This window comes from Ambystoma mexicanum, chromosome 9, assembly GCF_040938575.1.
Source record: "Ambystoma mexicanum isolate Mex_15411 chromosome 9, UKY_AmexF1_1, whole genome shotgun sequence".
NCBI lineage: Eukaryota > Metazoa > Chordata > Amphibia > Caudata > Ambystomatidae > Ambystoma > Ambystoma mexicanum.
The window spans coordinates 164,195,596-164,212,531 of NC_090931.1; the positions used below are offsets into that span (position 1 = coordinate 164,195,596).

A 16,936-nucleotide genomic window follows, 5' to 3' on the forward strand; every position below is an offset into this window, starting at 1 on the left:
TCATTTAAAAAATCAAAACAACCATTGTTAAAATATATGTTGGGTTTTATTTTAGATCTTTATTTCAATTGAACATAAATAATAAACATTACACATTGTAAAGTTCCGGTTGCAGCACATCCAGGGAAAATCCGCGGTATTGTCCACTGTCGCTGGGGAAATGTTGTCTAATGGCAAGTACCGCACAGGCAGGTATTACTCTCCGAACGCGGTGTCCGAGCCTCCCGTGAAGCCACCAAGTGAAGCAACGATAGGCCACCAGCCTGTGCCACCTGTGAAAATGAAAGATGCAAACTGTATTAAAATGACAAAACTTTCTTATCACTGTCGATTCAGGTAAAAAATGTCATTCTGCTTTGAAAAAAATTCTATCTAGAAAATGCACAATATGGAACCAATTTACATGCGTTCGAATGATATGTAGATGTAATTTTATATGTGGGAGACGACCATGACATAGTAGTGGCATCACTGACATCACAACCAGAGTATACTTACTCGTTACTCGGATTACGCGGACGAACAGTGCCGCGAAGTTCGTGCATAAGCACCATCATCATCCTCAACACGGTCCGTGAGAGGCAGGCTTCCCTTTACTCTGGCAGCTCGGTGATGCATTGCGGACTTGGCTCGCCTTCCGAAATGTAGGCCAAGCACCCGGAATTTTCACGGCAGCAGCAGTTCTCCTCCTCAGTTGGCATTAGCTCGCACCGATTGCACGTGCACCAGGTGGAGACGCCGTCCATGCGACATGGTCCAGGCTCTTCATCCGTTGACTGGTCCTCCCAACTGCCGTCAGAATCCCCATCGTTTTCGCGTGCTTGCCTTTCCAGTAGTTCCTCCTCGGTGTACTCGGGCTCGTACATATACGGCATTATTGTAGCCATTGTGTGGTAAAGAAAGTAAAATAATTTACAGAGATGGTACAGGTGTTCACAAGGCCTAGAAGCGGTGAAGGTAGCTGACCAGAGCACAGAAACGAGTCACAGAATACTCAAAGTAACACACAGAGAGTAATGGAATCGAAAATCTGCTGCTGTGTGTTGTGAAACGGTGTGTTTATACTTATTGAGGAAAGAGGCGTCCTGCCATTTCCATGGCGACACTTCATTAGCTGAGGCGCAGCGATTGTTGACACGAAACATGCTTTGGCGTTGGGAAATGGGCGGTACGCGTCTGCTGATGTCAGGCTCAGGGGCGGGGGATTTGATTTAGTGCCGCAAAAGCAGGTGAGCCAGGGCGATGGGGGGAAATGATAGGATTATCAGAAAATGGCGGCTGATTTCGAGTACGTTAATGGACGAAAAGTCGGGTAAGGTCCATAGGAAAGTTTTCTACGCTCTACCGAGTTATGCTTAAAAACACATGGCCGAACCGTAGGGACAATAAAAAAAAAGTCCCGGAACTATCCTTTAAAATAGCAGTACGTATTAAATTACAAATACCACTGTATAAAACAAAAGAAAAGAAGAAAAGAAAACAGAAGAAAATTAAAGGATGCAGCAGCAAAGGACATGGCCCTCATTACAACACCGGCGCTAAACCATGGCGCTATTAGCACCATGGTTGGTGCCGGTGTTGTAACGGGTCCGCCATTGTTCATTGGGGAATTACCACCCCGTTCCAAGGTTGGCGGGGCGGTAATTCCCCATTGAACCTTGGCCCTTCCCCATTTTCGTCCCATAGGGCTCTATGGGAATGGGGAAGGCGCTAAGTATGGTACCGCAAATTGCGGTACCGTACTTAGCACCAAGGTCCCTTTGCGCGTCCCTACTTTAACGGCTGGTGTAGACCTCTTAGTAAGGCGCTAAGTGTTTAACTGCGCCGCAGCCTTTTACAGCGCCGTTAAACACTTAGCGCCAGGGTCATAATGAGGCCCCATGTCTTTGAATGTTGCATTTCTGGATTTTTCATCTATGAGCTCATGGAAAGAGAGAGGAAATAACAATTACTTCCAGTGGGCCACAGCTAGGACGCCAGCTTGTTAAGATGCAGATCACCTGTAAGTGGACTCCTGCCAAATAAAGGAGTTGCAGCCTTTTCTACCAACTGCAAGTTGATACTTTTTTTGAGTGGGGGCAAGGAGACGTGTTTCAAAGAAAGAGGAAATTTGTTTGTACCTCTGAGTAAGCCCTGTTATATGAGTGGAGGGACCAGGTGTGTGATGTTGCTGCTTTGACCGTCCTCCGGGGGAGGGGGTTTAGAAAACAAGTAGGATGAGCGATCGCAAGCCCACCCTCTTATAAGCACTCCACAAGTCCGCGGCTGGATGTGTCGGACCCGGGGGATGCCTAGTAGGTGGGGTGTATGTCGACCTAGCGGGCTTCCCCTCTAGCGCCCTGCGAGGGCCGGGCTAGCCTCTCACAATGAGTCTGGTCCCTCTTATTCCATCTCATGCTGTCTTTAGAGCCTAGCCTTTCTTTGCCTTTGTTTTTCTGAATGCAGAGCTGGACTCTGTTCCTTTCTCATTTTAAATTTTTTGCAAAGCCTGATTTTTTGATTCTCTCATATGTTACTAGGACGGCAGAGCATGGGTCCTCTGCCCTGTTACATTATTCAAAGAGCCCCTCTGGCCTTTCTTTGCCTCTCCCTTGTCTCACTGCTTGCTTGCTTAATGCATACCTCCTTGCTTGAACACTCAACATATTCTCCCTAACACAGCAATGGCAGCTGCAGTCTGTCTTAACTTCTATTTGTTCCTTATCTTGAATTGGCCTCTTATTTCCTCTTTTCTGTCTGCAGGGGAAAGGCATTTGCCAGTCACTGCCATGATGGTTCTACCTGGCCATAAGAGGGCAACAGCTAGCCAATCTTGGAAGAACATGGGCATATTATGCCAGAGGCCGGAAACTGCCTTCCTAATGCCTACACAAGAGACACAACTCTTGCCTTTGTTTCTAACAGTAATTCAGTGGAGGAAGAAACGCGAGAGCACACATATTGCTTATAAATGAAGGGGATGATGTCACACTTGGTTAAGACATTGTGATCACGCCAGGAGCTAATTTACAGTTGCAATTAAGCGATTACCTTTTAGACTTCTGGCTTTAAATAACGTTAGTATCACCTGGAAAGCACAGAGGTTGCTCAACAGGGTTCCTGGAGCACGAGAGGTACCGTACTCATGGGCATGGATGATTGGAGGGCATTATTGCCCTGGTTTGGAGCCTGGCCCCTACAGCCATGATGGGGCAAGAGGCCTATTACTTTTGGTTGTATGTACCCTTTGAGGGTGGGCAGACACGGCCTCCTTTAGCCCACTAACAGCTCTGCTTTGCAACTTTATCACACATACCTGTCAGGTGGCATGTAACTCAATGCTACTAATGTTATCAGCCTCAGAAGTCTGGAATCCATTTCCACATCAACTAGGGTACAGGCTTGCCACCTGAGACTTACCCATGTCTGAGTCGGCATCTGTCGCCCTGTGGGGAAGACACACACAGAAAGAGCAGGGCACGGTGCCCTTGTGGGTTTTTCACACTTCTTCCTCGGGGTGGCCACAATTCACTCCGCAGAGAAACCGGCACATGCTGGGCAACATTCTCCCACATGGACAATGTCACCCAAAGAACGAAATTGGCCTTTTGAAATACCTCTGTCGGCTTATTATTGTGCAATCCACACTGATGGGTTTAAGCACCTGCTTAACGTAAGATGGCAATTAAGGGCATTTGCCAACACACTCAAGAAGCACAGGACACCCTCTTACCAGCGACATGCCATGCTCACTCATTCTGATCATAAATTGCCATTTATCTGGGGTCATGTTAAATGTATTTATTTATTACATGTGTAGCATCACGCAAAACCCCCAAGCATCAAGGCGAAAAGTAAACAGCATGGAGTGGACCACTTCCATTGGCTCGGGTTTTTACTTTTCTGCCACAAAATGGAAAATCTTAGCATAAAAGGCAGGTGAAATCACATCGCTTTCCACTAGCGTGTAAATACCTTGCGCAATTAGCGATTGCTGGCAGAATTGACAATGGCTTCCTCTGGACTCCACCCGCTTTGACCAGGTTTCATTTCCAAGCAGATCCCAGAGGAATCCCTTTCCATATCTCCAGCATGAGAATCCATGCTGGCACTAAGGGCGTGTTTGTCTTCTGGAGCGGGAAATACAGGGGTTCCTGGTGTGTCCACTTGGCTCCAGAACTCCACCCAGAAAATGCACGAAAATCTGGCCAATTAGTAAAAGCGACAGTAATAGTGGTTTCCACCACTTTTCTTAACCAATTGACCTGGAAAAGGCTGTGTTGCATCGAAAGCTGAATCCATTCACTCTGCCTATTATCCCACTGGAAGAATAAGCCAGGTGCTGAACACAGGTGTTACATATTCCTGTGCACAATCTCCATTTGGAGCATTAACTAACTGAGCTACCTTACAAATGATCTCTCCTCTGGGCTTTTACCGTCTTAACCCCTTAACGGCCATGGGTATTTCCCCCCAGTGCCAAGGCCTTTTTTGGTGATTTCGGTATGTCACCATTCAATCCCTTGTAACTTCTTTGTTACATGAGATATCTCGGCCAAAGTTGGCCCCTTTTTTCCCACATGTAGACGGTCGTAACACCACCCAGGAATCCTAGTTTGCTGTAGGGGGGTGAGAGAAAATAACCAAAAAGGAGAACATTTGTTTTTTTTTTCTCTTTTCTCAGAAAATGCCAATAAAATGTTGCACAAAGAAGCCTGTGGTGTTTTCCTTGTAAGAGCTAGGAACAATGGTTTGCTGTGCTGGATTCACCATTTTCCAGGCTTTCAAGAACAGATTGAGTGGAAACCAAAATAACATATTCTGATATGCTAATCAGCCGTTTTGTGAGAGGTAGGCGATTTTGGTGTTTTTTGTCCAATAGGACATGTGTGGACGGAATGGAAGAAAAGGGTAGGAAAGCTGAATGGGATGCCAGAAAGTTATTCATTTCTGAAAAGTAGACAATTTTCCAAGTTTAGGAAGGGGTGATTTGCACAGGTCAGGCAACAACTATGTGGGGAAAGATTCCATAGTTTGGGGGGAAATCGGGAAAATGACAGAAAAAAAAAAAAAAAAAACTGCACATTTCACTCTGGTCACCCACCGAAACACACAGCCAACAACACATGGCTTACCTTCCCGCATTCCTACAGGTTTCCAGATGAAAACGGTATCTCACATGTGTGGGTGCACCTACCTGGGTGCAAAGGGAAAAGTCTAAAACACTGGTAACCCCAAGTCTTTTCGCTCAGCAGATTTTCAGGAATTTTGCTCATGTGGACAACCTACAGATTTGGGCCTAGGGTGTCGAAGACACGAAGGAAAACAGGGTACCCCATGCATTTCCAAAAAGAAGACACCCGTGGGAATCGAGAGGTCTCACTTGCGCGGATCCCCCCATAATTTATGACCCACAATCCCTAACAAAGTCTGAAATTTGGTGGTAAAAACACAATTTTCACTTTGTCTGGGATTGTGGGTAATAAATTCTGGGGCGATGCACGCAAGTCAGACCTCTGTGGATTCCCACGGCTGTCTTTGTTTCGGAAATGCATGGGGTACCCTGTTTTCCTTCGTGGCTTCGACACCCTAGGCCCAGATCTGTAGGTTGTCTCCCCAAACCCTTTGGGGGTTACCAGTGGTTTAGCCTTTTCCCTTTGCGCCCAGGTAGGTGCACCCACACATGTGAGGTACCGTTTACGTCAGGGCACCTGTGGAAATGCGGGAAGGTAGGACATGTGGTGTTGGCGTCGTGTTTCAGTGGGTGGCAAGAGGGAAATGTCTGAAAATTGTAGTTTTTTCACCAAATTTCAGAATCCTCACATGTGTGGATGCACCTACCTTGGCGCAAAGGGAAAAGGATAACCCACTGATAACCCCAAGCCTTTCGGCAAAGCAGATTTTGCTCATGTGGACAACCTACAGATTTGGGCATAGGGTGTCAAATTCACCAAGGAAAACAGAGAACCCCATGCATTTCCGAAAAGAAGACACCTGTGGGCACCCCCCTTTCCACTAAAACCATCGATGGTGGTTTAGTGACCCCCTCACCCACCCAAAACAAGTTATCATTTTTTTTTAATTTTTGTTTTTGTTTTGCCTCTTTCCTAGGGGCAGATTGTGCTAGCAATCTGCCGCCAGGGAGGGCTACATGAGATGCCCCCCATCCATTTGGGGTGGGGGGAGAGGGCCTCCCCCCTTTCCTCTAAAAACATCCGTGCTGGTTCAGTGGCCCCCCACACCCACCCAAAACACATTATAACTTGTTTTATTTTTGTTTTGCCCCTTTCCTAAGGGCAGATGGGCACATGTGTGTGGCCATCTGCCCCCCGGGCGCAGGGGCAGGGTGGCAAAATGTACTGCCCCAGGCTTGGGGGGTGGCTCTGCCAATATTTGCAGTGGCCTCGCCCCCCACCCCAAATGGATGGGGGCATCTCATGTACCCCTTCCTAGGGGCAGAAATCTGCCCCCAGGGAAGGCTACATGTGGTGCCCCCATCCACTTAGGGTGGGGGGGAGAGGGCCACCCCCTTGCAAAAATCCCTGGTGGCTAGTGGTCCCACCCGCACCCACCCTACCCAAAACTACGTTTAAAAAAAGAAATATCTTTTTTTTTGTCCCCCTTCCCTGGGGGCAGATGATCACCCATCTGCCCCCAGGGTATTGCCCCCATGCTCTGGGGGCCAGGGAAGAGAGGGCAGCTTACATAGTATGCAGCCCCTCCCCCACTTCAAAAACAGATCCCTGCACCACACACCAAACACATATTCTGGGGGGGATACATGACCTTACATCCCGCCACTTAAAATTGTGGGGGGGGGGATTTGTCCTCCCTGTCCCCCTCATGTCCTACGCCCAAGGTCCTGCGGATCTTCCTACATATTTCCTTTGATGTACCTGGTGACCTGCTAACAAAGTCAGATACAAAGAAAGGGGTTCTCTTAAAAGGAACACCATTCTTTGCAGTTTTGGAGATTTTGGTCTGGCTAGAGCAGGCTTTAGGCTCATTCGTGTGAAGAGGGAGTACCCTTTCATTAGTTTGCTGAATATCACGGCTGGTCTATCCTGAAGAGGCGTTTAGGTGGGGAGGGACTGGAACTATACGATTGGCTTGGGGCCAGGCAATGTCACCATCCCCTGCCATGTGCCATGGATCAAGGCACAGGGACCCAGAGATTCTCCTCATTCGACCCTCAGGCCCATCATCCACTGTCTCAGGGATGCACTAGCCTTCTAAGTACCCTTTCTGGTGCTCCACAGTGTCAGACGGGGGACTTAGCCACTGGCCATATGGATCAGGTGTTGACTGTGACCTTAATAGTTAAAAACACACCACTTTGGGACAAAACCATGCAGATGGCAACCTCAGTCTACAACTTCCTTCTTGTGCATTCCCAGACACAGTGATTATGTGTTTGACCATAAAGAAGTTTTCCTCTCTGCCTTATTATTTTATTTGACAATAGGTCAGCACATACGTAGTAGCAATCCGATGGTATGTTCAACCTTTGGCAGAATGCCTCTTATTCTTGAGTTCCAAGTAAATGGATCTTCTCTTCCCTTTGTTCTGTCTCCATGTGTCTTTTCTTTGCAACATAGCATGTATGGATATGTTAGACAGAGAGCATGCATCACAATGCATATGTTCATTTTCCACCAACAGTTATGTTAAAAAAAACATTTGCAAGGATGATAGATCAACTGTGGTAACTGTGATGGTATTGAACTGTATCTTAGAAGTTTAAATGACGTTCTTCTTGTCGGTCTCAGTCACTGCTTTTACTTGTATTACCCCCCCACCTTGTTTTTAATGTAAAGTCAGAGGGACATCACAGAGTCGTGCTCTATTTCCACGTTCCATGAACGGGGCGTTGCGGTTGCTTTTGAGATGTTGTATGGTGCAAGGTGTTGAGGAAAATTGCGCTTGTGTATTATTGTTGACTAATCACATTGAAGGCAATACCGAGAAGCTGTTCTGTACAGTCAGTCCTGAACTGGCGGCCCTCGTGCTGACAGTCACAGCAGCTTCTCAGTGCAGTGATTCCCAAACAGCCAGTCCTGGTGCAGACAGTCAGAGAAGCTGTTCTGTACAGTCAGTCCTGAACTGGCGGCCCTCGTGCTGACAGTCACAGCAGCTTCTCAGTGCAGTGATTCCCAAACAGCCAGTCCTGGTGCAGACAGTCAGAGAAGCTGTTCAGTGCAGTCATTCCAGAACGTGCTGTTCTGGTGCGGGCAATGACGCAGAGCAGTCAGTCATGGACAGGCAGTCCTTTGGTAGACCCGCAGACAATCTGTTGCGAACAGTCAGTCCTGAACAGGCTGCCCTGGTGCAGAGAGTCAGATCAGCTGTTCAGTGCAGTTATTCCTAAAAGCCAGTCCTGGGTGCAGGCAGAAACAGAAACAGAAACAACCGCTTATAAAGGACATGTCTCTGAATAGGATACAATGTAAGCTGGCTCTGGCTGCAGAACAGACAGGCTGGTCCTACTTTGTATTCGGCAGCTACTTGCAGAGGAACCTTTTTTACATTCTGAACATGCACAATGGGCGGAGTCACGCCATACAAGTCCAGAGATCTCGCCGATCTAGTATCTAGCAGGGCACAGGGATCAACTGCACCGCCATTTGTGTCAGTAGCCCAGCACCGTGCATCAGGATTTCTGTCACTCCTTCCTACTGCTGTCCAGGCCTTCCTAACCTTCACCACTTCCCTTTGTAATATTCCCAGGAATGCTACTACCATTCCCACACTTGCCCCCGCCCCCGTCACATACAGCAACCAAAATGTCATGTTGGAATTCATGCTGACGCATTACATTTGCTCCCAGGTGGTTTGGACTCCAGCCCCCATGGTCCTTCATTATTTACTATACAGTCTAGGGAACATGGGAGTTGAAGTCCAAACATCTGTAGGCCTAAATACTGAGTAACCATATGTGTGATTGTCCTTGTTGGAACCCCATTGCCAGTGTTAACAAACACTGGGGTGAAGATGGCAATCAAATACCCTAAAAAGGGAATGGAGTATTTGAGTAACGATTTGTGGAAGAAAGAAGGTATAGGGAGAGAAACGGGCCGATATAGGGAGAGTTGATGGTAGCCAGGATGGGCAGTCAAACTAAAGAAGGAAGAATGCATTGGAATAAGGAACCCTGCAAAAGATATGGTAGCAACCTGGGGAGGAGGGGCTGTGCAGAGAAGAAGACAGAGGTGGGGGAGAACCCAGATGGAGTTGTGAAAGTACCAATAAAGGGTCAATTATGGGGAGGGGCTAAGGAAACAGTGAACAGGAAAATGGAAATGGAAGAAGGAGCAAATAGAAGGTTCCAATGGATCCGGAGAAGGTGACAAGCTATAATGTACCAGGTCTGCATTGTTCTCATCACTTGCCCATGCTGACCGGTCACTTTCACCAGTGTATGGATCAGGAGAAGGTGGCAAGCTATAATGTGCCAGGTCTGCATTGTTCTCATCACTTGCCCATGCTGACCGGTCACTTTCACCAGTGTATGGTGTGTGCACCCTTGGAGCTGTACTTCCCTGTATTGCACATTTCTTGGTCAAAGGAATGTGTCACCTTCATTCTAACTCCAATTCTGTTTTTGTTATTAGATATTTGCTTTTCCTATTCCCTTTTTTTATCGTTTCTTGTTTCTTTTTCTCCCTTTGTCTGTCACTTCTTGTTCCTTCCTGTTCCTATAACTCTCCCTTTGCGTATATTCCCAATTTCCCCTCTTTTTCTCTCTCCCCCACTGTTCATGTTGTACTGCACAAAACTCCTTTTCTTTACTTTTCACACACTGCTCACTCTCTCATTTCTCGTACTCATGGTTCTCTGCTTATCACTTCTATTTTCTTCTCCCACATCCTGCCATCATTCACTCTACTCTCTTTCCTCTATTTATTCGTTACTCTTGTTTATTTTTCACACACCTCTATACTCCATCGTGACCTCTTCCTTCCTGTCTTTTTCGTGTTCACTTATTTGTTCTCTGGCTGCTTCTGCTTTTCCTACTTGGTTATGTGTGCTTCTCCACTTCCTCTCTCTTCACCTATTCTTGAATCTTTCCTCACATTTTTTTGCTTGTCTCCTATGTTCAACGCTTTCTCATCCCTCACAATTCTTGTGTGTCTACTTGGTTTCTATTACACACCCTGGCCTTCAATAATATGTGTTGCCTCACTTTCTCTTTGTTTCTTTTTTTGCCTCTCCCTTTAAACGTGTTGGCTTCGCTTTCACGCCTCTGCCTCTCCTCTGTCACTTTCTCTTTTTTCGGTTCCTTCCTCCTCTTTTAACTATGTGTGATTCCCCGCACAATCACACTCTTCTGATCACACTTTTTCTCCTCTTTCTCTCTGTTTGTCCCTTTTCTCTTATTTTGCCTCTCTTCTCTCGTCCTCTATTTCTATCGACTCTCCTTTTCCCCCATCTCTGCCACTCTCATCTGTCCCCCCCTTTTGTCTCCCCAATTTCTCCCCTCCGTTTCCTTTCCTGTCTCCAGAATTCTGGCACGAAGGATGGTGATGTCCAGTATGCTGAGCTGGACACGTCGGCTCTGGCCTCTTCGCCCAGCCCCCGGAGCTCCATCCATGCAAGCGGAGAGCTAGTGGAGTATGCAACCATCCAACCTAACATACGCTAGCACGTGCCACCCTAGGCCTACCCCCACTCTGGCCTCAAGGTACTCTAGCGTTCTTACCCGCATTCCCTGTGAGTGTGTCTTTCGGTGTTAACCCTTCTGACGAATGAATCCTGCTCTTCGTGTTCTCCAAAGGTGTTCTGGTCAACATAGAAATTGAAATAATCTGATTGTTCATTCCTTCTGATTGGGCCAGGCAGGCTGGACCTGACCCAATCAGAATCAAGCCATCCATGCAAAAAGGTCACATCCAACCATTGTGGCTTCCAGAAGCATCAACCTCTTGGGAAACATCTACAAAATTCCATATTGGCCAGATCACCTCTACCTCTCTCCTCTTCCCAAGCTTGTGTATGTTCACATTGGTGTTTTGCATTTTCACAAATGCTTGCAAGAGTGTTCCATTAAGAGTTCATCCCCTGCATGGAAGCATCAGCCGTACAAAGATTCCATGCATGGTACTGCATACAGTTTCATGGAACTTGATTAATTTGCATGAAACCGCATACATGTTGTAAATGTTTGATCACCGTTACCTGTAAGAAAATATTGGATGATGTTGGGTAGGAAAATGCCAATCTTTAGCCACGCTGCAAGAACTCTTCACCGTGATGAGGAGATCCACATGCTAGGGAGCCGGATCCAGAGCATTACCGCAGGCGTGCCGTGCGGCGCTGAGCCAAATCTAGAGCATTAGTGTATAATCAGCACACAACTGTGGAATGCATCACTACACTTCACCACAGTCAGCACATTGCTATGAGAAGCCACATGAAGGTATGTTTAATCCCATGCATTCCGACAGTCATGCACCAAATACACCACACAACATGCATGCGTTAACCCGGAGCATTACCACAGGACTGTAGCATTGTCGTGCGCTTAGGGTTATTTGTATTGGGCTAATGCACCCCGTGTCTGCGATTGATGTAGCAATGGGACTTGATGGCACATGAATTCGAGGGCACCATTGTAGGAATACACAGAGCATTGTGGAAAACACACATCATCCCTGCATTAATACACACAACACAGAGCCACATCCACATCATTGCTAGGGGTCTCGCTCAGCGCAGGGTGCAAAATGCATTGCCATGTATCGGTACATATTGATGTCTGTAGCTTTTTTGTTAGGGTGACTGATTTGTGTGTTAAACTCGTTGCCACAGGTGCACTCCAGCACACTGTGCCAGATTAATTTCTGTGCATTGCCAAGTGAGAGCTGGCTTCAGAGTCTGCCAACTTTACAGCTTTGCCATAGGAATGCTGAACTGCATACACAGGATCATCAGCAGATTTACTTGATTATGGGGGTTGCGGGTGGGGGGGCAAAGTGCAGTCTTACTGCCACAATCCCTCATTGCAGTGTGATGCATTTGCAGCGTTCCAATGGGGCCATTATCGAGCATTACCAGGGTCTGCATGCACTATGCATGCACCATAATGTGCCACATCAACATCTGACAGAGCCAAACACACAGCATTGCCTTACAAACATTGTCATGTCCTGGAACAAAGTGTTATAAATCTACAACATTGCCATGTGAGACTGGCTCAATAGTGTATGCATGCAAGAGAATTACCATGGATTGTACACATTAGTATGCCAGGCGCATGCAGTAACATAGGAACATACTCTGCAGTGTGACATGTTGTCTGGGAATTCGATAGACCGTACTCTGAGACATACATGACGCAATGCACACTATATTGCAGGCAAAGACATTGATACACTGTACATTACAGTGGAAATATTGGTAACATGTTAATTGCATTGCAGGTAAACAGCAACAGATTTGGCCGAGATGGCTGTTATTAGAACGGCTTTAACGGTCATTAGGTGTTGTGTGGGGAGTACTGTGTGCTTGACTCAAACACTAAATTAGTGTTGCTAACGTGTCGCTATGGTAAGACGGGGACTTTGGAATCTAGCAAACCTTTCCTTGTGCAATGTACATGTGTAAGAGAAATAGTCGAGGGGCATTCATATATCCCAGAGTACGAGGGGCTGTGTCAGGACCCATAGTATTTGTGGAATGGAATATTGCTCTCCAATCAAGCGTCATTTATTTTGTAGCTGAGTCAAGTTATTCATGTGATAAATGCATTACTACTAATGGAGAACTTTATATACCTAAAGTGTTAGTTGCCAGGGATCATGTGATGTGTGCGCTTACATTTAGAAACCATAAGGACAAGATGTAGCCACTCTTATAGGCTGAATTGGGCGTGGTATTAATGAATTATTTTATTTATTGTTTTTGGATGTGAACAGCTGATGAACTGTAAAATGTAGTTATTGTATATATAAATTAATTTTGTTTAATCAGTAAACAGCAAAAGGTGTGTTACAAACCAATATGTCGGAAACAATAAACAATGAAAACAAAGAGTGTTTGCTAGCATGAAAAATAAATGAAGTGGTGAGACCCTGCAGCTATCATTGGGGCACTATGCCGTACGGTCGAATGAGCAAAGTGAGATTAGAATTGACTTTCTTTGTGAAAGCAACTGATTGTAGTTGTGGGCTTTGTGATTACACGAGACACAGAATGTTCTATTGCAGTTTAGAAGCATGGTAAACTGCACAGTGTTGTAAATTGCATGAAAGTAACAATTTGTTTTGAAAACATGGCTAGTTCTGTAACTATCTGCACTAACAATTAAGATGCAACTATCTATCCTAAAGCAAGTGTTGACACTGCACTCCATTGTTCTGTTAAGTGTGAACTGACACAGCTGTTTCAGAGTGAATCCAATCATATAACAGATATGCATGCATTAATGCAGCACCGCCACCCACTGTTGTAATGTGAGGCACTTCATGTATATTTAAGGGCGGTCATAAAATATGCACGTTTATTTCTTAAACCTTATCATGTTCTCTCCATTTCAACTGGCCTGATGTGCTTTAAAAGACGCATTGGCTGCTAATGTGTGACTAATTCCCCAGAAATAAAATGTGCTACTGTCCCACAAAGTCTATGAGGGTTGTCCCTGTCCCATCAGCTGATAGTATCCACCGACCTTCTAAATGGTTGAGTCTTCTCCCTGATTCCTGGGGCATCAAGAACAAGCCAGCAAAGCCAAATTGAAGAGCCACAACATAAAAACAGAGAAAGTACTAGCAGGCAGTCAGATAACTATGGTCTACAGATCACATAGGCGGCAATAGTCGAATGCAACATGTGTGACGAAGCAACTTCCGGGGCGCCAGTGGTCCAGGGGTGAATATCGATTTCTAAGCCATCAGTCAGCCAGACACGTCTAGTACTCCAGAAGGGATCCGAACAGATTGAAAATACAAGCAAATTATACATCACCTTGTTCAATTTTGGTAACATGGACAGAATGGCAGGCTTATCTCTGAAAGGTTGTGGATCGTTGGTTATTTACAACACAGCGAAAAATAAAATTATTACCCAATGATAAAAGGGACTGTCCAGGCAAGGTTCTATACAAATATCTACTTTATTATTATCACGACAGTTCTAGCAACACTATGAAATACAACCCACCATGTAAAGGAATGCAGAGGACAGACAGTTTGAAAGAAGGACAAGGTATGCACTGTCAGGCGGCAAACAGTTCAGCGAGCGAAGCTGGACGAACGACTGCAGGCTGGCCTACACAGCGGCTCAGGGTCAGGAATCATCTCAGTGCTGGTTGGTGTTAAGATGGATTTCTGAACTCTAACTTGGAGGGGCAGAGGTTCAGAAGGCCAGCCTAGTTTCTTAGAACAGGGTAACCTTTGGACAAGCCAGACCAATCAGGGTAGCTATGACAGGCGGTCAAGACAAAGGGCCTCATTACACGTTGTGCGGTAAAAATTCCAAAATACTGGCATGGCGCTATCAACGTGTCCGCCCTCGCAAGAGTGCGCTAATAACGCACTATTACAAGTATGCGGACACGAGCGGTGTCAGGACATTTCATCGACAACAATTGGTCGACAGGACATTTGGTCGACGTAATTTCGTCGAAAACCAAATGGTTGATTTTTTTAAAATGTATATATTTATTTTTAAGGTTGTAGTTTCTGGGAAAAAAGGGTTTTTTAGAAAAAAAAGGGGGTTTGGGGGGACCCAGCCCCAAAAAAAAGGGTTAAAATAAAAAAAATAAAAATTCGACCATTTGGTTTTCGACGAAATTGGTTCGACCATTTGTTCAGTCGACCAATTTTTTTCGATGAAATGTCTGGTAACCGACACGAGCATAGCGCCATGCCGGTAAACCCCCTACCGCCATAGTGGTAAAGACCCAAAAAAGTCACCTACTGCCCTCGACGAAAGTGCAGATTGCACCTCCGCCCTCCTGCTGCATGCAAATAGCGGTCACCGCAAATAGCGGTGACCGTTAAATTGCGGAACCGGAAATAGCGTCATCGCACAGGAACGGAAAGAGCACGGCGGCCATCTTTAAAAACACAATCCATTGCCATCCTCTGCCCCCTCGACCTGTTTTGAGTCGTTAGCAGTACTAAATCATCCGGGACACCTGCATCATGCCCAAGGCATTAAAAAAAAGCACTGACAGGCAGCGCAAGGAGGAATTTACAGCAGAGGAATTGAATATGCTGACACAGACCCTGGCTGAGAATGCAGAGGTTGTTTTTGCCAATGACATGCAGAGGCCAACACTACTTAAAAAAAAAGCCATCTGGGAGGAAGTTGCAGTCAAAGTCAGTGCAGTGGGTACCAGCACCCGCACTGTGCGTGAGTGCAGGAAGAGGTGGGACCACCTCAGACTGCGGGTGAGGGGCATCCTTGCGGAAAACCACCGCATTGCCAGTGCAGGTGGAGCTGGTTCACCAATCAGACTTAAAGAATGGGAGGAGACCTGTGGAAACCTGATTGCTGTGGAATCCATAGAGGGACTAGGCACCATGGAGCTCGGCGTGGGTACCACTTCGGATGGAGGTGAGTGTACACATGACAGGATGCGATGTGAATGTACTGTTTCCCCCATATGTGAGCACAGACTCCTCTCATGCATGGACACACATTCACACATGCATCCATCCCTCACCATGTCAGTGTCAGACCCAAACACACACACATGCACACATCACCAGAGACAAGTTCCAAACACAACCATGCATGGATGAGGCACTGAACTGGCACATCACCTGCATCCACAACTACTACTAAGTCCCAATGGCCACAACTGCATAATTTATGTAATCTGCATTAAGTACATTGAAACGCAACCAATGCCATCCCCCTTCTTGTCCCTGACAGGCTCAAATACAGATGGTGAAGATGCCGCTAATGCATCCCAGGCACCAGCTACGAGCAAGAGGCCAAGGGAACAGGACTCGGAGGACACCCCCACAACATCCCGGGGCAAGGGGGGAAGGTCACACCTGATGAGCGGGAAACATCGTAGGAGTGCCACTGCCAGGGCAGAAGTAGCTGCACCACAAACTGCAGCCCCTCCACCGGAGGTGAACCCACAGGCACCAATACCAGCCACCGAGGGCCCACCATCAGCTGCGGCAAGCACCGCTGGTGAGGCAGCCGCCACTGCCCCCCTATCTGATCCTGAGGACACCCTAGTTGGGCCAAAGGAGATGCACACCCCAAGCCCCCCTAGAACCCTAGAGCCAGCACCATTCTAGACACCTGGGTCTGATGTGACTGTTGAGGACAACAATCCAGCCGTAATGTCTCCCATGGTGGCTTCACCTGCTACAGTGGATGCATCTGAGGGCACAGCATCCAGTACACCATCACCCGGCACTGCCCTCCAACTGACCACCATCCTGCAGCGTCAACACGAACTGACTGTGCTGGTTGGCCAGCATGTTGAGGAGGCTGCCCATCTCAGGGAGAATATTGTGGAGATGGCGAGGCACTCCACTGAGAGGATGGACGCAAACACTGACAGGCTGTGTAACGAGATATCCAGGCTCAGGGAGGTCCTTACTCGCATGGCCAACATAATGGACCGTCACTTCTCACAACCAGGCCAGTCTGCCCCATCGTCATCTTCTGGCTCAACACAGACAAGCCCCTTCCGCCGCTCAACACGCACCACCAGGCGCACGTCTGGCCATCCTCCTAAGGCTGCTACAGACAATGGCCAATAGGGGGTTAATGGCGATTCCTCTGCGTGCATGGGCCAACGCAAACATGGCAGACACATGAGGAACTGTTGTGGGGGGTGGGGGGAAGGGTTTTATGGGTCTGTTGTGGGGGGTGCGGGGAAGGGTGTTATGGGTCTGTTGTGGGGGTGGGGGGAAGGGTGTTATGGGTCTGTTGTGTGGGGTGGGGGGAAGGGTGTTATGGGTCTGTTGTGGGGGGTGGGGGGAAGGGT

At 47.1% G+C, this 16,936-nt stretch overlaps 1 protein-coding gene across 2 annotated transcripts in view; it reads left to right on the plus strand.

The window, feature by feature from the left end:
* NECTIN1 (nectin cell adhesion molecule 1) overlaps positions 1–16,936 on the plus strand; it is a 1,024,691-nt gene that overhangs the window by 890,385 nt on the left and 117,370 nt on the right. The window contains exon 9 of one of the 2 annotated variants that reach the window (XM_069614352.1): positions 10,481–10,660. The exons of the other annotated variant lie outside the window; for it this stretch is intronic. Coding sequence (XP_069470453.1) covers positions 10,481–10,621 — 141 coding nt within the window. The 3' untranslated portion in view covers positions 10,622–10,660. The remainder of the gene's footprint in view (positions 1–10,480; positions 10,661–16,936) is intronic. 2 annotated transcript variants of the gene reach the window in all.